This window comes from Cryptotermes secundus, unplaced genomic scaffold (assembly GCF_002891405.2).
Source record: "Cryptotermes secundus unplaced genomic scaffold, Csec_1.0 scaffold1866, whole genome shotgun sequence".
Taxonomy (NCBI): Eukaryota; Metazoa; Arthropoda; class Insecta; order Blattodea; family Kalotermitidae; genus Cryptotermes; species Cryptotermes secundus.
This window is the reverse complement of record NW_019735491.1, coordinates 67,596-94,994: the sequence shown is the minus strand read 5'-3', so window position 1 is coordinate 94,994 and position 27,399 is coordinate 67,596. Positions and strand designations below refer to the sequence as shown.

General features: G+C 40.4%; 1 protein-coding gene across 3 annotated transcripts in view; it reads right to left on the bottom strand.

Moving 5' to 3' along the window:
• The window catches only part of LOC111869481 (putative thiamine transporter SLC35F3), a 47,557-nt gene extending 22,552 nt beyond the window's left edge, over nucleotides 1–25,005 (bottom strand). For 2 of the 3 annotated variants that reach the window (XM_023861049.2, XM_023861050.2), the window contains exons 1-4: nucleotides 24,861–25,005; nucleotides 15,134–15,370; nucleotides 2,914–3,014; nucleotides 1,740–1,880 (exon numbers count right to left, since the gene is read on the bottom strand). In XM_023861049.2, coding sequence (XP_023716817.1) covers nucleotides 1,740–1,880; nucleotides 2,914–3,014; nucleotides 15,134–15,278 — 387 coding nt within the window. In that variant the 5' untranslated portion in view covers nucleotides 15,279–15,370; nucleotides 24,861–25,005. Of the gene's footprint in view, nucleotides 1–1,739; nucleotides 1,881–2,913; nucleotides 3,015–11,695; nucleotides 11,850–15,133; nucleotides 15,371–24,860 lie in introns of those variants that run through there. The other variant, XM_023861051.2, reaches the window with a different exon arrangement.
• Nucleotides 25,006–27,399: the final 2,394 nt, after the last annotated feature.

The following is a 27,399-nucleotide window of genomic DNA, read 5'->3' as shown; positions in this document are numbered from 1 at the left end:
GATAGCCGAGCCCCGTAACCGGGTAACTATGCAAGGCGAATCAACAGCGGTGACGTAACCGGACAGCGTGGCTAGCAACAAGGGTGCCTATTACGTGGCCGTATTGTCCGATCGAGGCTACATAGGGAGAAGCGAAGGCTATTCACAGTCAGTTGTACTGTAACAGTCGCCGAGTCGAGTTGTACTGAGTCAGTCAGTGAGTCCTGGAGCTACCGCCGAGTTAGCCAGCAACTAGTCAGTTGTATTCTGGCATTTGGAGTGTACTAATTGTGATACTGCAGATAGCAGTAACCGTAAATCTGTAATTTGGGTGATTGTAAGTGCGAATGTGAAATAAAATTCGCTACATCAAATACATCGAGAAGTTATTTGTCGCGATATACGCCCGATACGCGACAATATTGTTGCACTTGACGGAAAATCTATTGACAATTGGTTCATAGTGCTTGTTTTGTACTTTATGCATAATTGGTGTTGCAATGAAATGACTCAACCAAACCATAATATTATTGATTACTCCTATAGTAGGGAACAAAGAAGATAGCTCAAGCAATATTATTTCTGATGTGAATTTGGGAGGTGTGTGGTTCAGATCTCAGCTGAGACAATAATCATTCCGTCTGAGGGTTTTCATGGTATTCCTCAGATTTTCCAGGCATATTCTTAAATTGAGCCATGACTATGAGCTGTGCATGCTATCTTAGGAAATATATTTTTATAAGAAAGCTGGCACTTTGCTTCTTAATACTTATGTTATTCTGCCTTTCTCATATCCAGAAGTTCTTTTTTTTGCACCCTCACTTTTCCTGTCAAGACTCTCCTGAATGGTCACATCCAGAGCTTGGATCCGTTCATTTGTTGGATTGCAAATAGGCAATATTAATTCTAGTAGCTGGACAGGAGTAGTTAGTCCAGATGTCCATTGAGCCTCTGGGGAGATGAGTGGTTTTCCAAATCTTGCTCAGATATATTGAAATCTAAATGATTTTGTGTTTTTATCTGTTGTGCTCATCTCCAGGGGATTCGTTGATTTATTTCAATTGGTCAACCAGCCCTACCCATCCAATTTAACCGAAGTATTATTTTCTGAATAGTTATTCTTTTACATATACGTTTTATTGGCACTTTCCCATATTGTTTATTGATTATAAGCAAGGTAAACTGCACAAAAATCAGTGTTTACAATTGCAGTTGTAGGGACTTGCTGTGTATGTTATGACCTTCTTTGTTGCTTGTATTTTATTTACTAGTATATCCTTCAATATATGCCAATTTGATTCCATTTTAGTTGTGATTATTGATTCCTTTGCATTGTTTCCCTCATCAGAAAAACCTACATAATGACCAGAGGTTATGTTTTCCTGTACCTCACCCCCCCTTCCCCCACCAACTTTAACTGCTTTCTTCCAAATCCTATCCAATTCATTATTCGCTATCATCAAATTATTTAATGTTGTATAGTCTGGCTAACTGACAGCATAGTTAAATATACTACAAATAAAAAAATTTAATGTAAACCCCAGTACCAGATTTAATTATGTAAGGTGTATAATGCTTCTCTTTAAGTCTGTCGTACATTAGTCCAAATCTCACTTCCATGTGATGAAAACAATATTAACCATGACAATATGAATCTATTATGTGGCAAGAAGGATAACGTTTAGGTCAAGCTACTCTACTGAGTACATTTATTAAACTTTTATTAGTTTCATGTGTTTAAGAACGGAACCACAACTCACGATGTGGCGGTGCATTGAGTTGCTGTTGTTTGAGTAGCTTGTGTTGGGAACAGGTCGACGGAGGTAGAGATACTTGATGCAGTGGGTAGCTCCGACCCAGGAAGCAGTCACACAAATGGTCACACACACTCCGAAGTAAATCTGTTGAGAGAAGAACTGTAAATTACAACTAATTCCCAGGAGCAGATTCATTTTTGAGAAGCTAATAGTGCTTAGTTGGTCAAAAATACGTATATATCATGTATATCAGGAAGTTTATTATATGTGCAAGAGCTTACCACCTGAACCTGCCCTCGGTCAATTGAATCCAGTCCTCACAATTAAACCATGGTACTTTATGATCCATTTTAATATTATCATTCAACCTATTACTTAGTCTCGCAAGTGACATCTTTTATTCAGTTTTTATGATTGATATTACATATGCATTTTTCATCTTTCTGTTCATGCTACAAGCCTTGCCTCTCTCATTCTACTACATTTTTGGCTGAGCCATTGTTCAAGCAGTTAACCATCAGCTTCTTACCGAGATGGCTCAGATGTTGAAGATCATATGGGATTTGTGGTGGACTAAGTGGCACTGGGGGTTTATTTCTTCCGAACGCACCAGTTTTCGCTGTATATTCTCTTTCCACCATTTCTTTGACCATCCTGTCATCGCCGCTATAGAATCTTGATACTGACAGCGTAATTAAATAACAAACTTAAAAAAGACTCATTTTATTACCTAACAGTATTTACTTAAGATTGAAAATTGTTTTTTTCTCCATTTTTCATATTAGTTTGTCTCTTTTAACTACTAATATTCTCATTTTGCTCTGATACTTCTTTAAACCGTGGTTTTCCTTTAGAAAGCAAAGTTGAAAATTATAGTTTGTCGTAAAATCTTTGTTGCAAAATTTATATAAATCTTGTATTAATTTCTGATTACTCCCTACTGTTTCGTGTTTGTCTCTATTGGATTTCGGTTTAATTCAGTTTGACACATTCTGCATCTGTCTTTGTCTTTGTTTACTTAATACACTGTTCAAACATCTGTGACGTAACGAAAGCATTGAGTAGGCCGTGTGGAAATGTGGAAGTTAATAGTTTAGTTAACTTAATAGTTAATAGGCAGTGAGACAACATCCTTCATTGGAGATAATTCCTATCTATTGCTATCTAAGGTCCCCACCTTCCGTGCTGACCGCGAGCAGCATGAGTTCTTGCAGCTCTTCAACTTGTGCAAAGCGCCGCTGCCAGAGGACGGCTCTGCTGCCTGCTGACTGCCAGTAACTGCAATGTAAGATGAGCATTTTCTATTAGCTGCTGTTTAGAGATACGTGATAAATACACAAATGGTTGTGGAATTCTATAAATTTATAGTGTTAGTATAATTTTGTCCTTGTATTTTTTTTTCTCTTTAGTATATGCAGATTTTTCAATTTGGAGGTACAGGCATTACTTAAGTCTATAGTTTATGTTGCATTCCAATTTTGAAGAATTATTGATTTTAGCCTCAAACTGCTCAGGAACTGTGGTACAGATCCACGAGAATAAATAACATCCAAATCTGTTAAGTACGCAAGAAGAAATTTGAGGGCAGGTGGACATACCTGACTTCCTCATTTAGTTTTCTCCTTGTGCATGTATATTCAGTTTCCTTTGTACTCAAACGGTGCTGCTCCAGTTGTATCCAAGCCTTGGTGTTTGAGATACAAATTCCTTACCCCCACCCGGAAAAAGCACACACGCATGCACATGGTTCTGTGGTAAGCAGCGATATGAGAAGCTAGTGACTAATCTAAACAGTGACAAAATATATTTTCGTGTTTGACTCTGTAATTCATCATGTTAAAATCACTAGGTTGTTATATTTTTGTGGTAAATTAAAGGTAAATTTGTCCCTGTAATTAACTAATTAAGCACTATGCCTTAAACACGCATGAGGGAGTGGATGTATAGACCCACATTTTGTGGACCTCGGCACTTGTTAGAGGTCAGTGGTCAGCTTCACGCCGCAGCCGCTTTACCCCCGTGGTAAGAGTCCCAGGTACCCAATGAACAGGAAGCTGGATGGGCCAGTTGGTCTGGACAATGTGAACAGAAAACTCTTGACCCTACTGGGACTGAACCCCGACCCCTTGGTCATACAGCTAGTGAGCCAATTGCTGTACCGACTGCACTGTCCTGGCTCCTTAGTGGTAACTTGTTAATTAATTCTGAAAAATGTTACAAATGATAAGTGTGCCACAAGCCAGGACAGAATTCATTTCACTGACAATGCCCCAAACGAATGTGTGAAGGGTAAAAGGACTGGTTTCTAAATGGTATAGATCATTTTTAGAATGAAAAGTGTTGGCGAGGTTTTTCAATTTCATTGCTATTTTATTATTTGTATATTGGTTTGCCATAAACTGCAGAAGTTATGTAGTAACAAATGCGAAATTAAAGTATAAGTACTGAATTGATTGAAAAGCATTCATGGCTTGTTTGAGAAATCTATCTTAGCACAAGCCTGGATGGACTGATGAGAAAATAACAGTCAGTAAACCTGTGCCTGAAATTCAAGCCATGTGTCTCCTGACTGTATTCCAAACATAGTGTTTTTAGTTAACCTGCCTAATTTCTTACTGTGAATCGTAATAAATAAGTCAGTTAGTTAGTTGTGTTTAGGGTGTTACCATAATTTTTCTCGTCATGCAAACTGGCAACACTTAGAGCTTTTCCTTCCTATGGTCCTTGATTCCTGCTTTAAGATTTTGAGAGAGACCACCACATGAAGATATAAGTCTCTGTTCTTTGTAGTTTCATTGTTCATTAAATCTCTCATGTAAATACAGAGCTGCTGAATTCTCTTGGTTTGACTCCGCAAATTGTACACCATTTCCAAATGGAAACTGAAAGTAATTTACATAAATCTACAGTACATCTGCCAATACAGAAGAAAGATCAGGTGTAAATACAAGGTTACTTCTGAGTTTTACCCATCCTATTTCTGGCCAACTCAGGGTATATTACAATAAAAATAGACAAAGAAGCAGTGGACCTTGGATAAATTTGCAACAGCAAACTACTTCCATCTGTGGACTGAAATGTCACCATCAGTTTTATGAAATATGACATTGCATTCGCTGGTGGTTCTGAAGTAGAATATTAGATGTAGTTGCAGAGGGAAACAAAAGTATTATTGTAAATACATACAATTTGAAGACCTGGATAAAATGTATTTCCTCATAAAAGTTGCTGTACTCAATATTTAGTTTTGAACTTGGTAGGCAGATGAAAAATTGTCTGTTGAATGTACTCATGTGTGTTTATATACATATACATATCATATACATATATCATACATGACGTATTAGGTGTCAGAAGTTGGCGGCTCGGACAGTATTGGATTTTTCAGAAGTGGTTATGAACTTAAAACACGGAAACACCACACATACAAAAGTGGAGTCATAGTAGATGATGGAATTCCTGCTGAAAGAATTGAGGGCCAATATGAAGACCGACAGAGAAGAGTTCTTGGCCAGATTGGACACTGATAGGGCACCCCACAGAAACAAGACCGTAACTGTCGAGGAGTAATAAATATCTGGTCATGAGCCCCAGGAGGGTGCTCGATACCAAGACTTACTGACGGACTGATCGTCAGTCGCAATATGACTGACTTGATTCAGTCAATATTGAGTACTGAGTATGAGTTACGAGCAGTTACGAGCAATATTTAGTATTGAGTATGGAATATTTGGAGATTATTGGGAGTACTTGGGAGTTCTCAGAAGACCTGTGAAGATTTAAAGTGTGATTTAGAAGACTTTATGTGTGCGACGCAACAGTGGATTATAAGGCGTATGTAAATCAGCGGTAGCGCTGTGATTTGCATGTAATTGAGAGAGTGCGTGTAACCAAGCTGTTAATAAATCCAATTATCTGAACCAGAACCCGTCATTTCGTCATGTGTACCCCCATACACGTGACAATATTGAAACCTGTTTTAATAACTTGTGTAGTGAAATATTTAGAATTGTAGAAATTGAAGTTTAACTGTAGCTGGAAGACAGAAATTCTAGCTGACGAAATCCATTGTCATATTTTAACATAAATATTTTGAGGTTTTCACAGCGGTTAATTTTCAGATTGTGATCTTCTGTGTTGTGATACAGTGCCATCTTGTGCGTGAATACAGATTTTTCGGAGGAAGATTTTGCTTTCATCTTCAGGGTTGAAGCCTGGATCGAGCTCAATTTCCCTACCCATCCGTTGGGTCTCAATGACTACTCTCCTTGTAAGTGGCCCTCATAACCAAGTCAGTTCATTTACCTTTACATTTACAATTCAACACTTACAAGGAGAGGCAGGATGTTTCTCCAAAATGTCAGTATCCTTGTACAGGGATGCACGATGTCACAACCAAGACCACAATCTGATCTTCATATTCTATTAAAAAAATAAATTGTGTTACAAATTTCTGTGTAGATAATTCGCCTATGTATATCATGGTCATGTATATATTATGTACCATAATAAACACAAAACCTTTTTACATTTAGTGTGGAAAATTCGAAATTGTGAATATACCTGTCTGCTAGTTGGTTCTGTCCAAACTAAAGTTTACTGAAAAAATTCTGTTATGTTACAATGTAGTGTGAAACTCTGGATGCGAAAGTTCATGAAAGAAACGAAATGCTTATAAAAGTTTAAGCTAGTGTGGAGTGCAAACACAAATGCATTTTTGATGCATTTGCAATTAAAGTTGCAAAACAGTGTATAATTTTTTGGCAGAGTCCTTTTGTCTGTTCGTATGTGACAACTTGAGAACACAGAACAAAGTTTAACGAAGTATGAAGCTGGAGAATTTTACTAAAGTTTTCAGCAGCTTCCAGTTTTTGTTGGAACTGGACTACAATAATGGCCACTGCATGAGGACGTACACGAATCTGTATGCAAGTTTGAGCGTAACTCGTTAAGTATTTATTGGTATCAAAGCGAAAAATGTTTCGAACAGAGGTTGTAAAGAAAAATAAAACATGTGCTTTATAAATCTTATGCAAGATTTACAATTTCAGATACGATTAAAGAAAAGCTATTTTCATGTTGTGTCATCTCATAATTTATGGACATATTTCTCCACCTCTCCTCTTTTCTGCTTGTTCCGCGCTGTTTATAAAAGGGCATCAAAAATTATCTTACACAAATCGAAAATTCATATGCAATGAAAGGGTGAACATGTCAAAACGGTTATGCTTTACGTACATTTCCCAACTTCGTGATTTTGCATTCTTTGGTTTTAAGAATCCCTTGTTTCTGGAAGAGATACATTATTTGCAATTATAGTATAAGCTGAAGACTTGTAAATTTTATTCTTGCTTGGGCTAATAAATAAGCTAAGTTTTAAGATATACACAGCATAGAAACAAATTTATTTTATACTTTATTCCATAGGTCTGTTGAAATTAATTTAATATATCGGCATTTGAGGTTATATCTCCAATAAGGTCTACATTTGATATCGTATACTAGTTTCTATATACTTGTAGTGAGACGTTTTTACAGGAAGTCAAATTATGGTTTAACGTTCATGTAAACGGCAGGAGCTTATATTACGCCAGTAAGAGATAAAGGTAAAGTTGTCCCTGTGCTTATTTAATTAAGCACGATGACATGAAGACGTATGGGGGAGTGGATGTATAGATCCACGTTTTCTTGACCTCGGCATTGGTTGGAGTTGAGTGGTAAGCTTCACACCCCGGGTAAATTGCCCTGGTGCCTATAGGATAGGAGGCTGGGTGGGCCCTCGAGCCAATCTGGACGACGTTGACTCGGATTCCGACCCCTCAGTCGTCCAACCAGTAGCTAGTCGCGGCTGCGTTATCCCGGCTCATTACACAAAGAAGAACCATACTTAATTCGCCAAATGACGTTCATTACTGACCCGCCAATACCAAACTTTGTCGAACTTTGCACTGTCATTCAGAATATGAAACATGCGGATAGAGGAATGAACACGGCGTACCGTATTAAGAGTTCATTCTCTGAACTTTCTGCAACAAAGAAACCAGAGTGGCTTCACCCATGTAACTTTTCTTTTTTGAATTTGACCTCAGAAGTATCGACACTTCAGACGTTTGTCATTTTGTAAGATTTTACTGCAGACTCACAGAATATTTTGCATGTTTCTATGGCATTCATGACCTACAGTTCACAACGGCGAATGAAAGCTATTAGTTAAAGCAGATGTAAAGGTTTTTGTAATATTATATTACAGCATCCTGTCGCCACTATTTAACAATTTATTTTGCAGGGGCAGTCCTGAAGGTGCAAATTCTTGTCGTGGTCGTTGACTGCTGGTGTGGTTTATTGTCACTTTTTTATATATAAATGTCACTTCTACGGCATGTTTTGACAATATGAGATCACAATCAAGTAGATACGTTTAAGTAATTGCTGCAGTACATTGCTTTCTTCTGGTTCATTGTTCTTAAACTTGGTTGAAAGAATAAATGGCACATGTCGTGTAAGTAACATTTATGAAAAAGTAAAAACGTAGCACGCCAATAGTCTACGAGCATNTGCTTACAGACTTAACATTGATTTGAAGAACTAGCATTGGAGCGTGCATGTTCGTAATATGTAACGCAGGTTCGCATGCTTCAAACAGAACTTAAATGTGGCATTGCAATCAGACATCAGACACGTGATGCAAGAGAAGTGCGTTGTGCTGTACAGTAAGGCTTCGTCTAACGTGGGGGTTAGGTTTCTTGAGAACTGCGGAATAAGTAATTCTGCGGGAGACAAATCTGATATCTCACCATATGGATTAAATAAGGATAGGTGACGTCGGCCGTCTGGAGTCCCCTTCTAATTTCTAAACACGTACATGTTTTATACATACACAAATGAATAGCCCAATCTAGTGTCCTATTGTGTATGAAAAAACAAAACAAAAATAAACTCCGGTGCCTGTAGTCCACAAGCGAGCTATACCGACCGAGCGACCGCCGCTTGTGGGCGAAGTTAGTGTCAAGTTTTGCGGATAGAGGGTGTGACGTGGTCAGCGCAACGGATTCCCACGGCCGTTAATCCCGGTTTTCTAGGCCGGAGCCCTTATTTCTTTGAAATAGTTGCTCAATTATCCTCACGAGGCTGAGTGTGCCCCGTTCCAGACCCACTACTTCTCAGGAAATATGGTGGCGCCGAGAATCGAACCCGAGACCTCTAGATTTGTAGACCACTAGACCACAGAGGCGATCTATTGTGTCTGAAAAACATAATAGAAATACAAAACATCACAATATTTACATGTTTTAATAGTTACAATAAACATATATTTTTTGTATTTATGTACCTAAGGCCGATAATGTTCAGGGCTTCCGTTGTTGTTGTTGTTGTTGATGATGATGATGATGATGATGATGATGATGACGACGACTGTAGTGGTTTCGAAGGTGATTACGACGCATTTGGAAGCAGAGGGCTTAATTATTCTAGACACTGGATTATGGCACAAAGAAAAATGCAGGAGTGTTGGAGAGATTAAGAACAAATGCCAGAGCGGGTCTTGACGGGTACATTACTTGAGCATGTCTGGCAGACCGCGTGTAATAAAACTTTCCGCTTTCGACAGCTGATTGCTCACATATGTTTGCGCGTTCGTGAAGGACAAGGGATTATATGCTTATACAATATGGTCGCTCATGTTATATTGATGATACGATAGATGTGACTTTTCGTCAGGTGGCTCATCTGACTTCAGCATCGTCTAGGGCGCCGGCTGTTCTTATTGACTTTTCTAGCGGTTTTCTTTAGTCCAGCCACACCTTGAACTTTATCACACCTCTTTCCTTCCCCACAATTTAATTCCACGCTCATAATCATCTTTGATCTCGTTCAACGCATTCAACACATTGCTGCACCGAGCAGCTTGGTGTAGCGGTTACGGAAAGTACCCGGCTCGAATCTCGGAAGGGGATCAGCTGTTCTGTTACTTTACTAGCGAAATTATCCCGGCTCTCAGAAATATCTTTGTGTCGGCAGTAATGAACATGGAGAACAGTAAGCAGTGCAAATTAAAAAAAGACGTGAAAATTGAAAACACTTGTTGTTTATTTATAACATTGTAATTAATTTTCATCTCTTTCCTTTCGATGGTCATGGATTTCATGCACTCTCGTTCTTGATATATAGAGTCAAAGTAAAGTTGTCCCTGTATTTAATTAAGCGCCACGCCGTGAACACTTATGGGACAGAGGAAATACAGCCCTCATACTTTCTTGTCTATAGATGAAAGGGAGTGGTCGCTTTCACGTTCCGGACTTTTTATCGCTAGGAAACGCGCCAGTGGGGCCATTGGACAGGAGGCTGGATGGGCCCCGAGAGCCTATCTAGATGCTACTGGGAAAAGAAAAATAGCCTATCATTTGTCCCGAGACAAAATAAAATTTAATCTACAGCTCTAGTTGCCAAGCTGGTCTTTCGTTAAATAAACAAGAGAGATAATAGTGTTTTAGATTTAAATAAGCTGTATTTTATATTATTATGTTTATTGATGTTGAGTACGACAAGAAAATGTGCTGAGTTCAGTCTCAGCTTCGTGTAATGTAGGTACATGGGGCCGATATGGACCTCAATTACATTTCTTTAACGATGTTTAAAGGGAAAGTTGCCCCTGTGCTCAATTAATTAAGCACTACGCCATTAATGCGTATGGAGGAGTGGATGTATATCCACTTTTTCTTGACCTCGGCACTAGTTGGATGTGAGTGGTCAGCTTCACTCCCGGGCGCTTTGCCCCCAGGGGAAAGAACCCCCGGTACCCATTTGATAGGAGGATGAGTGGGCCCCAGAACAGGTCTGGAAGACGTGGAGAAGAGAAAGTTCTAATCCCACCTGAACTCAAACACCGACCTCTCGGTCGCCCAGCCCGTAGCCAGTCGCTATACCGACTGCGCTATCACGGCTCATTTCTTAACGATGCTTAGCGCAAATAAATGTTATTGAAGTCCGTTAAATTGAGAACAAGCCTACGGACTGACGGACATAGGCCGCCTACATGCAGTTCTCTCTATGTTTGATGTCGAGTGTTTGAACTAAAACACCCAGTACTGAGTATCTTATTCATTGAGTACCTCCTTGTTTGTATACACCTGTTGCAGTTTGTGAAAAAAGTAAATTAGTTAGTTAGCTGGATTCTTATGCATTATCATTTTCATAAAATCTTGAAGAGTAAATTTTTCATATTTTGACAAGGGGACCTGTGAGGCTTACGCTAGGCAGAGTGCAACAAAGCACGGGTGCTGCTGTGCGATGAAAAATAAAAATGGCGTACTTGTTCCGTGCAATACAAGTCTGAAAGTGTCAATTAAAATCGATTGTCAACCCTTTCACTGTTAGTAAAGGAAGTATTTCACGATTCTGTAGTTTGGCCTATATTCACCTTATTATCTTGTGAATTCATTAACGAACCTTCAAATTCCACGAAAGGAGGGGAATTTCTTGAGTAGCTGAGCGACAACTAGATTTTTTATGACTTTCTGAGTGATACAAGTGTCTCGTAGCTACTCGTAGATCCAGTTATCACAATACCGTTAATAGTGCAATATTTCATCCCCACATAAAGGAATGTCTTATTTTTCCCAATTTAAAATATAATATCTTGGTTATTCATCTTGGGTGATGATCCTAGGCTTTTCGATTTAGTGTAAAATTTCTAGAAACAACAGATTTGGCCAAACAGTTCTGTCTTTGACGGACAATAATATTTCTGTGTAGTAAAATTTTCTAGCAGTGGAAGGGTTATGTAGAATACTTGCTTTGCAAGATATTTTTGCAGAATATAGCATACCCTATCAATTGTAAGCTGTGAAGTGCATTTATATTTTCAGTGTCTAAGTAAGAGAAACCGTTCTAATGAAAATCTTTTTGCGTTTAATTGTTTTCAGAAAGAGGCAAATCATGTTACATGTTCACACACTTACCTTCCTCCTGTCGGGAAACCTCCATCGTGTAAATGTTACCCGCTTACGTGATCTTTCTTCCTTTTCCTTTACCCCAAGTAGTTTTGTTGACATTCCGAATTACCCATAAGAGACAGTCCATGTGTTGTTTGTAGCTCTGGGCCGGCATGTTAAACTGCAGGAGATGCGTAAGGCTGGTCATGGCCACAGTTAATATAAACACTGTAGGACTGGAGGCTCATACAGAAAGTGTAAATAGTGACTGGGTATCACATTTCAGCCAGCGCTAGCCCAGAAACTGCACACAGTGACCCGGTCTCAAGCTTCATGTCTTTGTATTTGCAATTCCTTTAACGACGTTGCCAGTAATCCAGGTTATGCTCTTATATCGTCGAACACTTGGATGATGATATAGGTAAAGTTGTTCCTGTGCTTAACTAATTAAGCACTACGCCATGAGGCCTATGGGGGAATGGATGTATAGAACCGTGTTTTCTTGACCTTGGCACCAGTTGGAGGTGAACGGTCAGCTTCACGCTTCGGCCGCTTTACCCCTATGGAAGTACCCTCCTGGTATCCATTGGCTGGGAGGATGCGTGGGCCTCAGAGCCGGTCTGGACGGCACGGAAACATGAAAATTCATTCCTCCATCGGGACTCGAAATTCGACCACTTGGTTCTCCAGCCCGTAGCCATATTAAAATTGATCTTGGAGATATAGAATGGGGTGGTTTGGACTGGATTGATCTAACTCAGGATAAGGACCTGTGGACAGCTGCTGTGAACATGGCAATGAACCTTCAGGTTCCATAAAATGCTGGGAAGTTTTTGATTAGGTGCACAACTGGCGGTTTGTTAAGAAGGACTCAGCTCCATGAAGTTATTTTAGTTCTGTCATAAGCCAGACGACCACAATAAAACCTTTTATTTTCAGTTGTAAGATATAGGTTCTTGATCGGAAAGCCAGAAGGCAAGAGATTACTAGAAAGACCTAGACTTAGATGGGAGGATAATATTAAAATAAGTGTTAGAGAAATTGAATGGCGTGATATGGACTCAATTGATCTAACTCAGAATAGGGACCAGTGGAGGGCTCTTGTGAACACGATAATGGACTTCGAATTACATAAAATGTTGCGAAATTCTGAGTAGCTGAGCGACGGACAGTTTTTCGTGAAGGACTCATCTCCAGGGAGTTAGGATACAGGTTCAGCTTTTCACGTAGACTAAAAGTAAATGTGATTCAAACGACAAATTTTGTCGTCGCTTTAAATGCAACGCATTTCCATGTTCTTTATAAGCGTGAAATGTGTAAATGTTGGCCTAGGTTGAAACCATTTTTATTACGAGTAATATTTAAATAGAATTTCCAGTTCATGCTACGATTGATATGAACTGATATCAGACAGACGATAAAGGTAAAAGGTAAGGTAAAGCTATCTCTATAACAGGCCGTGAAGGTCAAGACGTCGAGGCTCCCACATTACCTAGACAATGGACTCACAGATGGCGGTAAGGTTGTCAGCCTTACGCGCCAGCCGCTCTTTACCCCCAATGAAGATTACTGGTACTCATTTCTTTTAGAGATTGAGTCGAGCACAGGGCCATAGTGCGGCTGGAAGGATGACGTCAATTAAAAAATCCGCCTCATTGGGACCCGAACCCGCGACCTTCCAGCTTGTAGCGTAGTGCCTCAACCAACTACGCTACCGCGTGCCCCATCAGAGAGACGATGCAATACTTATAACTAAGTTGACATATCGGGCTTATATGCTCAAAGTGCTTGACACTCACCCAGGGAATTGGCTCTATTGAGAAAATATTTACGTGGTTTTCCACAGAACCTCCAGGCCAGTGCCGGAATAGTCATATCTTCTCATATCCCAATGCTGTCTTTTTCCAAATTCTTCTGCAGTTATCAGTTATTGATAACTTTCCAGCTTATTGGAGTTGTGTAACCACTGCTGTTGAATTCAGGAAAGAAAACTGAGGCAGACACAAGTATACGCCATTTAATTAATTCGACAACCCTCTCCCCTTCTTTAACGAAGCTGTTTACAGTGCTTTTATGACGATGCAACTATTGTTCCCAACAACGATATATGTGTGAAAGAATTTCCGAACCTGCACTATAATAATTTCCTTTATACTAACAAATCTAATGCTCTCGCCCTGACCTGCAATGTATCTCTAGGACTGAAGGTCCATTTATATCCTGCTCGAAACATCATTTAAGAACCTGACAAATAATTGATCATACACTCGTTATGTGTATAATGACCTCCATTAATTGTATCCGGTCTTCTTTTGTTTGTTTCTGAAGAAGAAAAAGCGACAAGACTCGCGAAACTGTAACTCTAAAACTGAACGGACAAGATTGCAAAGGTGTTCAGTTTGGAGAGAACTTATTCCCAAACTCATTCTTTGAGATTTTTCAAGCCATTGGTCCTTCTGTTCTTTTAACTCGCATACAGATGTACTATTCACACTACGATACCACGCTGTGCAGTCAGAACATATCCTTATGTTTCGTTGAATACTGTCCATATAGAGTTTCAGGTACATGGCTCAATGAGATTTATACCTTTATTTTATTTATTACTAGAGCACTGTGTAATTGTAAGTTGTAGTTATTAATTATGTCTATATTTATGCAGTGTTCATTTTTTGAACGATGGACACTTTTCGAAAAAAGCGAGAAACTTAAGTTTCTTTTTCATGGTACGTAGGATAGGTATGATACCGATATGATAAGTAAAGGTAAAGGCAAGAGTGATGTTTCCCCTGGCCGGTCAAGGTAGCCGAGCGGTCTAAGGCATGCACTGTCTTCGCTCGCTCGGAAGCCGAGATCGTGGGTTCGAATCCCACTCAGGGCATGGATGTTTGTGTGCGTTTTTCTGTGTTTGTCTACAGGTAGAAGCCTTGCGACGAGCTGATCACTCGCCCAAGGAGTCCTACCGAATGTGTAAGATTAGTAAACCGAAGTGAAAGGGAGTTCATGGAGGTAGGCCTAGGCCCAGTGGGGCTGTAGTGCCAAGGAAAAAAAATATTTCCCCTGTGCTCAATTAAGTACCACATCATTAAGGCGCATGGGAGAATGTGTGTGTAACTCAACTCTTTCTTAGCCTAGGCAATAGCTGGAGGTAAATATCCAAATTCACGCCGCAGGTATTTTACCTGTTGGGACATAATTCCTGGTACTTATTGAATGGGAGGCTGGGGAGGCTTCAGAGCCGATGTGGGCGTTTTGGAGAAGAGATAAATTTCTTACTCCCGCCGAGAATAGGACCGCGATTTCTCATTCGTTCAGTCCGAAATCTAATAGTTATACATAATGGACATGAACATAAATTAAATTAGATTAACAACTTTCAACATAAGCCCTCAGTAACAAATTTTATGAAACCTGTTGAGTGTTTGGAAACCTGAGGAACAAAACAATGAGTTGAGCAGTGCTTACCGGAATCTGTGTGCTGCAGATGGGCGGAACTAGTGAACGGTCCGTTGGGAACACTACCTCGAGGCTGTTCATCCCCTGTGACTACTACGCTAGGCGTCCGAAATCGGCGCGGGTTGAAGATTGTGGGGATGTCACCGTCCCTCATGACAGTGCTGCCCGGCCTGGTCCCTGAATCAAGGGACCAGTGTTTGTCTACACCCCCATCAAATTGAAGCTTCTTTCAGGTTCTGTGATTCACTGTAACGAAATAATGTCAACTGAATCTTTCCTTGATAGATGTCAGTTAAGAATTCTGGGATGGGCAGATTCTGAAAGTTTCTGGCGACGGTTTATAACACTCGTGATTACTTGGTTTGTGGACTTGTGCATCGTCCCGTATTCTAAAGGACAAAGGGCTTAAGAAACAGATCCAATTTCCGAAACCTTGTGTTCTGAGAATACCGGATGATGGACAAAATCCAGAAGCCCATTAATTTCGAATATAAGGAGGCCTACGTGTAAAACATATATTGGAATTAGAATGCAGGACAAATTTGTAATACAAGAACTTAGACTTCCTTACGCTGTGATCTCCCAAGCGCTGGATCCAAGATGTAGCCCCAAACGTATAGACTGAAGATATGTTAATGTGCTGCGTTCTCAGATCTATCTTTGTTAAATCCTTAAGAATTATTGCGAAGTTCGAACGCGTGGGAACGAAGCAAACAAATTTGTGCGAAAGGGGCTGATACCCCGAGCCTCATAGGGCCCCTTTCCGCGATCTGGTAGACTAAATTTAACTATAAATGTCATATTTTTTCAGAATATCTCGGTTATAAAAGTAAATTCATGAAGGCAAATAAAAATTAAAAATTAAAAATTAAAATAACTGTAGTACGAAGTGATTTTAAGTCCTTTGTTCGCAGCACTCAGTGTNCAGCATCAGATTGTACTCACAGTGAAAGTTTCACATGTTCAGCTACATTAGAAAAGCAGCAGCGGGGGCACTTACTTTCCTATAGCTAGGTTCGATAGAAGCCTTAGCAACCGCCTTTAATGAGCTTACAAGGTGAATTGTTTCACTCAGAACCTTGTTTACCGGTATGGAACTTTCTGCTCTCTGCTTCAAAATTCGATTCTGAAGGCTTACCCAGGCTTTTCCAGTCTTACAATATGCCACCGAACGTCGCACGTGAATTTTTAGACTTTTTTATCCGTATTTTGGAGGTCACGAATTCAAATCTGACCGCTTATACATATGGGGTTTCTATCATACTCATCGGTCCATATAGACAACTGCCTGGATGGCAAGCCAACCTTAAAATAGGTCACGGCCGCTATCTTCTAAGCCCTCCTCAATTCACCATACAAATTTTCTTACTTAGGTGAAAAGCATCGCTGTATAAATCAAGATTCAATGAAGACATATTGACACAATTCTAAGTGGAGGTAACAGCTACGCCAGCAGTGAAGTGTCAGGGAGTACATGCATTCTTATCATCTACCCTGGGTAAAGCAAACAACAGGGCTTCATCACGCTCCCATGGCCTTACCTTCGAGGAGAGAGGTCCCGGTACCCATTGGATAGGAGCTTGGGTACCCCAGGGCCAGTCTGGACATCCTGAGAGTAAACTTTTCGAATTCCTGTCGGGACATTGGCTACATTGACTAAGGCTTTTCGCATGTCATATTATTACCTTCAAAGAAATTCTGCGTTATCGCCTTAGGTAGACAATTGTCACCGCCTTCCCAATCATTTCTAGGTATTCTTCTTTGCATCTTAGTTATAGTATTCCAGCAATATTTACCTTTTTGTTGATGTTATCTAAATACACATTAAGAAAATAGTGTTCCTCAGAGGATGGATGAGACGGTCGCAAAACCTTAAGTATACGGGACGTTTGCGAAATGCAGACCGACTCTGTGAATTCAGAGGAGTTTGAACACGAAAGCTACTAGTATGCCGTTTGAGCAGCCATTTTCAGCTCAGAGTTCATTATCATAGTCTTATCTCAACGGAGTTTGATGACATCTTCAGTTGATATAACGTCTTTAAATTACCTGCGAAATGTCCTTTTACTTTCGTTGTAACGATTTCAATATGCCCCCCTACTCCATCATTTATGTACTTCGATTTTAATCCATCGTACACGGTGGGGCGCAGAAACTTCCTTTTTTGAAGGCGAAAAAAGAAAAATTATTGCTGATAGCCAACATTTATGTTTAGCTAATGAAAGAACATACTTTAAAGTTTTAAATCATATAGTTTTAAACAAAATATCTTGAAGGTGGTGGTCACCGTTCTCTATGCACTGATGCAACCGTTTTCTGAAGTTCCCCTCTGCACGTTCCAACATGTGCACCGGAATTTGGGCTACTTCCTGCCGAATAACATTCTTCAGCTGAAGCAGGTTTGTGGGGTGATGTTTAAAAAAGCCTCTGCCTTGAGGTATCCCCATAAAAAAATTTCACAGGGCGTTAGATCAGTGAGTGCGCTGGCCACGGGATGTCCCCTCGAAGCGAGATGAGCCGTCCGAGGAACTTTGCCCTCAAAACTGTCATCGAAGGTCAGGCTGTGTGAGCCTTGGCACCATCCTATTGGAACCAGACATTTCCTAGATGCATTTCTTCAAGAGCTGGTTCGAAAAAGTTTTTAATCATGTCCACATGCCGCTGTAAATTGACAGTAACTGCATGATTGTCTTATTCAAAAAAATAAGGACCAATAACTCCAACTCTCGACAACGCACACCATACTGTCACCTTATCACTGTGAAGTGGCCTCTCATGGAGCTCTCTGGAATTGTTACCACTCCAATAGCGCATATTCTGCTTGTTGACATATCCGGATAGGTGAAAATGTGCCTCATCACTAAAGAAAACAAGTGCGTCAGGGGGTAAAGTTTCCAATAACGATTCGCACGCTGTTATTCGGCTCTGGAAATCACGTGGTGACAATTCTTGCAAAACAACCACCTTATAGGGATGGAAATGAAGATGTTCGTGAAGAATTCGGCGCATTGAACAATTGGATATGTCTAGGGCGACTGCATATTTGCGAGCGGAGCGTCTTGGAGATCTCAAAATCGACGGTCGAACTGCCTCCACATTTTCTGGCGTCGTAACGGTCCGTTGTCGTCCTGATGATTTTTTCACCACACTCCCGGTTATCCTAAAGTTCTCTACCCACAAAAGAATCGATTTCCGGTCGGGAACCGGACCTCTGGGCTTAATTCCTGAGTACGGAACGCACGCTGCACCGTCACGTAAGAATGGTTGTTCGAAAAATATGCTTCGGCAGCAAACGCAAGCTGCTCACTCGTCCACCTCATGTTTCCTACTGAGGGGTATTAGACAGAAACTTGCGCGACTGCTGCGTTCGGCGAGCCTATCCCAACTTTTCTGCGACCTTCCCTCCCATCACAATGCGTCTTCACAAAAAGGAAGTTTCTGCGCCCCACTCTGTATTTGGAGAAACATCGTGCAATGACGTCATTGTCATTCCTTCTCTCTTGTTTTTATGTAACAGGGTAATAAATGGGATGCCTATCTTTCACGTTACTCCTGACATAATAATGTTTAACATTTTTTACAGAAATTTCTCGGCGTTGAATTAGAGCATTCTGAAATAAATATTTCATAAAAATATTTAAATGTTGAGAAATAAAATTTTGTTTTTATATTGCTTTTCGTTGCTGATATAAACGTTCAAAAGGGGGCGGAACCAACTACAGGATAACGTAGACGCAACCTAATTCGTGGGGCGACCTCCTCCATTATTGTTCTTTTTTTTTTTTTAATCCTTGTTCAATTTGTAGCATCGTCTGCATTTCTTTCCTTCAGAGATTATTTATTGGCTTTTAAGTTCATGAAGCAGGACATTTTTTTAAAAGCTGATGGTTTGTCAAAAGAATTGCTGTTTCTATGGAATTCGCGGGCTGGAATTCTGAATTGGACCGTATCCTAAGCCAGTCCGGTTCAACCCCACGCTCGAATTGTATTTGCTTAAGATTTAAGTAAATATTAAATATCCTTTTTTCTCATTTCTTTATTTATAAACAGTGAGGAAGCTGCATTTTTCATTAATATTCTTTATTATTGTTGCTGTTATTCATATTGTTACTGTTGTAATGTGTCTTTCCTTAAGTAAGAAGCTAAAATCAATTTTATTAAATGTGACAAAAATTACACAGTGGTTAGTATCTCACATTTTGCCTTTTAACGCATTTGGTTCAGCTGTCCACAAGTCTCCCGTCCCTACCGGAATATCAAATTATTCCCAAGTTACATAAAAGAAAGGGGGCAAGAGGTAGCGTAGTGGTTAAGGCACTATGCTACAATTCGGAAGGTTGCGGGTTCAAATACCGATGAGGTCATTGGATTTTTTTCAATTAACCTAATCCTTCCGGCCGCACTATGGACCTGGGGTTCACTCAGCCTCTAACAGAAATGAGTACCAGGAATTAAAAGTTAGCTTTAGGAACACTCCCTACAGCCCCAACAGGACTATCCATACTCCACGGAGAGGCACTACTGTGTGTCTCTCCCCATGACATCGTAGACACTTTTCAAACCATTCTGCTAAATGTATCTTTACAGATTGCACAATAAAACATGGGATATCAAAAAAAAAAAAGAATTAAATAAATAATTTTCCTGGGGAGTAAAGCGCGGCCGGCGCGTAAGGCTGACAACCTTACCGCCATCTTTGAGCCGATTGTCTAGATAGTGTGGGACTCTTAACGTCTCACAACCCTATGGGCCTTCATGGCCTGTTACAGGGATAGCTTTACTTACTTACTTACTTTTACATAAGAGGAAGGGTTTTCTTGACTAGCTGAAAGGCTATTAGATTCTCAAGAAGTACTCCGCATTATGTCCATATCTGTGTGCAGAAAAATTATGGCATTTGTCACATTCGCCATTGTTAATATATGATTAATTTATCAAGATGCGATGATGCGTAGATGCATTCAGACACGGATGCACAATAGGACTCAAAGAATTGGATCAGATCAACGACGCAGTTACAGACCCATATGCTTTGGAATACAAAATCGCACTTTGCAATACCTTTGAGAATGATAAGGAGAAACCGAATCCACAAAAGATAAAAATCGACGTCGGGGCAAAAACTGATGCCGGGAGCGAACCCCGCTCTCTCCATGGCCATATACTTTATTCCGAGGTCAGAGATGGTATACTGCCTGGAGCGCAAGCCTCTAAGAGAAGTTAAATAAATAAAATATAATATAACATAATACCACTTGTGGAGGCGGGTTGGAATACCTCAACCGTAGCCCTAAAAATAGTAAAAGGTAAAGCTATCCCTGTAACAGGTCGTGAAGGCCCATAGGGTTGTGAGACATCGAGGTTCTCACATTTTCTCTAGACAATCGACTCACAGATGGCGGCAAGGTTGTCGGCCTTACGCGCCGGCCGCCGTTTCACCCAGGAAAATTGCTGGTACTTATTTCTTTTAGAGGCTGAGTTGACACCGGGGCCATAGTTCGGCTGGATTAGGTAAATTGAAAAATCTACCTCATCGGGAATCGAACCTGCGACCTTCCGGCTTGTAGCATAGTGCCTAAACCAACTACGCTACCGCGTGTCCCCCCAGCCATAGCCCTGCGAGTCGTGAAAGACGGCGAAAAGGGAACCCGGTGCCTGGAGGCAAAACTGGGCCACCCTGTTCCTGGGGGATATACATACGGGGACCTGGCCCCTCAGGTAGGGGGGTTGAAACCAGGGCTGACGATCTTGCTATGTGAAGAAATTATCGTTGCTAAATCCAAAGAAATGGAAACCGGATACCGCCTGACAGAATATTCTGAGGAAAGATATGGCTCGAAAAGGGCTGTTTTGCCATAAATGAGGACATTGATGATAAGAAGAATATAATACAATATAATATTCAAAAATCCCAAACCAAATTCACATGTCCTAACAACCTAACCCAGCCTCATCTGACCTACACTCAAGCTTGTTACAGAAGTCTTGCATAGAAGGACTCAAAGCCTGAGAACGTCACGCCAACGAGGGACGTCATTACTGACAAAGACATTCTCGATTCCATAGCACCAGCAGCGAGTTCATTTTAGAAGAGGGCCGAAAACCAGTTTCCACGTAGAATTATAAATCGATGTTGACATTTAAGCGGAGGGCGGTGTCGAAGTTGATTGCAGTGATGATCAAGCTGTGTTTTACGAGGCCACTTAATGAAATATACTGCCAGATGCGCATGCCTGTACAACATGTGGAAACTAAATGAAGTACAATTAAGAGGCAGCGATATCTGCAGAATTACACAGAAAGGTTAAGGGCAAGCACTCTGCAACTAGAGGATAGAACAGAATGGCGTGAGTAATTTAATAGAATGCGGTTAGTCGCTGGCTTCCCACCGCGGCGGCCCGGGTTCGATCCCGGGTATGGTCAAGTAGGATTTGTGGTGGACAAAGTGGCGCTGAGGCAGGTTTTCTCCGAGTGCTTCGGTTTCCCCTGCAAATCTTCATTCCACCAATTGCTTCATAATCACCCTCACCTGTCATCTAGGGCTGGTATAATAGGCCAGTAGTGGCCGCAGTACAGGGGCGTTAGTCCCACTCCACTACAATTGAAAGAAAAATTAACAGAATTGCACAAATACTTCCAGTGTTTGGAGGTTCCCAGACCGCAGCACTATGATCGGTCATGTGGACTGAATTAGTCTGCTTCAACAAACTTTAGATTTAATCGTGATTCAAAAGCCTTGATCCGTGATATCAGCAGTAGCCGTAGGATTGGGTTTACGCACAGGTTTATTAGCGCCTGCAAAGTTGACAACCAAACACACAGTTATGTGAGTTGAGTCATATATGCGAATAGGATAGATTTTTTCCTTCTATTCATAATTTTAAACATTTTGGTGAAAAGCAGTTGAAATACCATATTTATTTTATTTCTCAGAATCTCTTGCCGTACGCTGAACAATTCTAAGTGCTAAACAAAATTACCAACACAACAATGAATGCCAGAAAACCCGACCAAATATTTCTATTGTTCCCTTCTGTCCCTGCGTACGAATAACAGCATAGAGTTTTAAAACAGAGCGCTACCACAACTTCCCCCCACTCGATTCCCGAGTCGTCATTCGCAATAATCCTGCTGTGCATGTCTTATATCATTCGATCCTACATAATCTTATAAGCAGCCACAGAGACACAAAATTAGAGTGGGCCCTAGAGCACCGGGGAACCAACCGACCTCATGAGGGCAACACGGTTTCACAAGCGGCACATTTTATAATTACTTTTTATTCAGTGAAAAGTAATTTTCACCGATAGTTTATTCATATCGTGACCATTAACAGGCAGCAATATAAGCACGTCGCGTAGCAATGTTTCTAAGAATTGGGACACCAAGGAAGGTTTCTTTTACAGTGAGTTCTTAGTTGGTGTTATTAACCCTACAAAGATCCGAGTTCCATCTAAATAAAACTCAGTGGCCTGTAGTTCGCAACGGATCCCTCGGCCGTTATTCTCGGTTTTCTAGACCGGAGCTGCTATTTCCTTGAAATAGCTCCTCAGTTGTCCCCACGAGGCTGAGTGGATCCCGTTCCAGACCAACTACTTCTCAGAAAATCTGGTATCGCCGGGAATCGAATCCGGGACCTCTGGATCTGTAGCCAGGAACTCTCACCACTAGCCCACAGAGGCTGTCATACATCACAGATAACACATTATTTGTCCTCTACAAAGATAGGCCGGTTAATGATGTTTAAGGAAAACATCGCTGTTTATTGTGAGAACACAATACACACAGGATAACTCTATTTATTGTGTTGAAGGAGGTGATATATATGAAACCACTGGAATTGAAATTGTTAATTGTAACAGAAATTTAGGAAAGTTCGAGGAAGTTGATCCGTTATTAACTTAGAAAGGGACGGCGGAATATCTCGTTGCGTCGGTTGGCGTTAGGTTCCTGTCGACCCTGCATAACACAGCCGAATAACCAGTCATTGTATTCAGTTCGTAGGTGTTCTGTCCTGAGATATTTTTCTTCTCACATCCCTATAAATTCATCGTTTAAAATAATTCCACTAACTTGTACTCTTCGCCGAGTATAATTAGAATGATCTGGTCAAGGAGTATGACATGGGCAGTGCATGTAGCACGAATGGTGGAGAAGAGGAATGCATATAGGATATTGGTGGGAAATCCAGAAGGAAAGAACCACTGGGAAGACCAAGACGTAGGTGGGTGAACAATCTTAAAATTGATCTTAAAGAGATAGGATGGAATGGTATGGATTGGATTCATCTGACTCAAGATATGGACCAGTGGAGGGTTCTTGTGAACATGGTGATAAACCTTCAGGTTCCATAAAATCCTGGGAAGTTTTTAGTAGCTGCACAATTGGTCTATGTGAAAGCGGACTACGTCTTCCTACGCCTCTTTTATTTACAAATACTGCACTGCCATATTCACTCCACACTATATAAACTCAGTAGTTAATAAAATGTAAAATAATTACCTAATAGCAAAAAAAAAAAAACTCCGTGGCCTTTAGTCCGCAAGCGAACTATACCGACCGAGCGACCGCTGCATGTCGGCGAAGTTAGTTCCAACTTTTGCGGATAGAAGGTGTCACGTGGTCAGTGCAACGGATCCCCACGGTCGTTAATCTCGGTTTTCTAGACCGGAGCTTCTATTTCCTTGAAATAGCTCCTCGATTATCCTCACGAGACTGAGTGGATTCCGTTCCAGATCCACTACTTCTCAGAAAATCTGAGCGCCTTGAATCGAACCCGGAACCTCTGGATCTGTAGGTAGGAACTCTGACCTCTAGACCACAGAGGCGGTCCAACAAAAAATAATCATCATCTAGGTACCGGCTATGCTTAGTGACTTTTCCATTGCTTTGCTCAGTCTCTCCAGCCAAACTCCTGTATAGTACGTAATTTAACCCTTCAGACAGCAATGAAAAGAGATGGTAAAGAACTCCTTTGCAGTAATCAGGTCGATTATGTTTATTCCAAAAACCTAACCGAACAAACCACCAAATGCACTTTGCAGGCAAACTATTTAGACACTTAACGCCAAATTATATTTGCCACTATGCTTTAAACAGTTAAAACATTCCATTCTGCATTTGTCAATTTTCATTCTAGATCTGTCATTCACAATCATCATTTTTGTCATTCGACTTTACCAACCGCGTCTTATAATATACGAAAATGAACGTATGGAGAGCACGTTTAGGGAGGTCCATCAGTTGTTCGGAGATCCCTGATCTCATTTATAAAGCCATTTGGAAGGTCATTTCAGCTTCTAGTGATATGTGTTCTTTGCACTGAGTACATAAAATGAATGTAAATAAGGGATGTCCGCATGTTTCAGCTCTAGAACTATCTGGTGTACTTTGGTGAAATTTTATATTAGATGTCACGAAAAAATGTAGAATAATTCCGATTTTTGTAAGGATTAACATCATGGAGGCACAATTTTATTCAAAATGTCGAAGTGCAAAAAATGAAACGCATGTAGAATTTGGGCATACTTCGATACTGGTTACATCCTTCTGCTTCTTTAAAGTGGCAACATTTTTATTGTTTCTATTTCTTTTGTTCCGAAACACAGACTGGGAACATACTGGCGAAGGAAGACCTAATCAAGCAGGCCTATATGAAAAAACACCACTCAGGTGACCACAACAAAAACACTTCACGCAATTGACTTTAGTGATAGAAGAGACTGAGAATGTTTACCTTGACGAGTTAGTTTAAAGTACTTCAAACCGGGTCTCAAACGCCCAACTCACACACTAATCACAGAGAACATTATATCAATCAGCATGAACTGTTTCTTGTTGGAACTAATATTCCTGGTGACTATGGATGTCCGCCACATTGATTACTACGCTATGTAACGCAGGCGCCGTCCCGCGTCGGTGAAGCGTCAGGGGAGGGCGGACATGGCAAGGCGCAATTCGGTCAGTATATATTATTTCGAAATATTTACCTTACGCGCTTGTCGAGATGCTCGGTGCTGACGCTGCATTTCTGAATGAGTTCTATGCGAACCTTTGGAAGTTTAAGAGACGGCAAAACTGCAGTATAACAGTTTCAAAATATGCGAATGGCAAATTCCGATTTGCTCGTTTCCTTTTATTTATTTTTTATTTTTTTTAGATAGATTCATACAATCTGTCCAATTAAGGACAATGAGCACTTTTGGTGACTGATGTGGTGATTATGTCATTAGCAGTGTTAATGAGGCTATCCCAGTAGATGCCTTAAGATTTGTGGCATGTATACACTTAAAACTAGCTAAATCTATCAGATAGGTCTGACGGTTTGAATCTTTTTAATCTCCTAACTTCATCTTCATGGGTTAGTAGTGAGGCTACAAGTTCGTTTGGATGTACTTGTAGTCTCCGACTGTACTTAGCACTACACTTTTTAATTTCTTCTCGCACTGTAGATACACTCAAGTCCTTATGTAACACTGTATTGGGCACATACCAGGACGCATCAACTATTTCCCTGAGTACCTTGTTCTGAAATCGTTGTAGTATTTCCAGGTTTGAATTACTAGCTGTTCCCCACAGTGATATACCATACGTCCATATAGGTTTGAGTATTGCCTTGTAGAGTAAGAGTTTGCTTTTAACAGATAGTTGTGATCTTCGTCCGATTATCCAGTACAGTTGCCGAATTTTCAGGCCCAATTATTTTCTTTTGCTGAAGATATGTTTCCGCCATGTTAGCCGGCGATCTAAATGTATGCCAAGATACTTGGCTTCATCTGCTTGTGGTAGTTGTGAGTCATTTAGTGTAACTGACGGGCATTGTCTTTTTTTCATAGTAAATGTTACCTGGACCGATTTGCTCTCATTGACTTTGATCTTCCACTTTCTTAGCCATTTTTGCATGCCATGTAGGTTTTCTTGAAGACATCTAGATGCCGTAGCAGGATCCATATGGGTTGCTAAAACAGCGGTGTCATCAGCATATGTTGCAGTCATGNTTGGAGGCTTCTTTCACTACTCTATGTACCTGTTCAATAGTACCGTGCTTGCTTCTGAAACCAAACTGATGGCTTGGTATTAATTTCTGTTCTTCTAAGATTGGTGTGAGGCGTTTCAGCAAGAGTTTTTCTAAGACTTTTGAAAGGACTGGTAGAAGACTTATAGGTCTATACGATGCAATCTCTCTGGGATTTTTCGCCGGTTTAGGAACCATGATGATTTGCGCTATTTTCCATTGAATGGGGAAGTGCTCCACTCTCAACACTGAATTGAAGATCATCGTGATTACGTGAAAACACTTCTCAGAGACTTCCTGTAGGACCTTCCCTGTAGTTATGTCATACCCAGGCGCTTTATTTGCGTTGATTTCTTTTTGTATGACTTGTCTGACTTCTTTAATTTTGAATTTTTTTATGGGTGGGGCCATCTGATGCGGTGCTGCAAGGACCCTATTGATCGCCTGCTGGTCTTCTAGGGTACTTTCGATGTCGTTGGGGAGAAATACATTTCGCAAATGCTTGGCAAATGTCATGGCCTTTTGTTCATTGCTTCTTTTTTGTTTATTAAAGTAACGGTTGTAGCAGAAAATCCAGTTACCTTTTAACTAAATGTGCATTTGTATGCAAGAAAACTAAATATGGACGGGAAGAAATTTCGTTTAATTATTATCGACAGTAGGAGACTTCCGAAATCTTCGCCTGTGTACGAAGTCCATTGTTCGCGTAGTGTTCATGATTCTGAGGGCTCAGTCACGTGTATTTAATTATTCCGAAAAATTGGAGCAAATATAATGGACATAAAAATCGTATTTCATTTCTCTTAATAACTGTCTACGATAGGCAAAACATTAGAAGTTCTATATATCGGCAAGAAAGGCCGAACCTTGGATACATATGAAAGATTTCACATTTACGAAATCAGCAAACTAAATCTGCAATTGAATGATAATTTTACCGAAATGTTTAACCCTATATATGGTGTAATAATTGATACATACAAAACATAATATACAGTTATACCCCCTTTCCCCCTACCGCCACTTCTGCATACACACGTGTTCTTTGCACCTTGGTGTATGTATGTCGCATTTGAGTATATGTACCATTCATAGACTTCTAAAATTCTTTACCGTGGTTACTTTGTTTTCTGGTAGACCTTTGGCTATCATCTTTAACACAACTCTTATGTATTCTGTCTAAGACATTTTTGAGGTTGCATCAGCATTCTCACCGTCAACAGATAATGATGTAGATCAGTGGTTCTCAACCTTTGTCAGA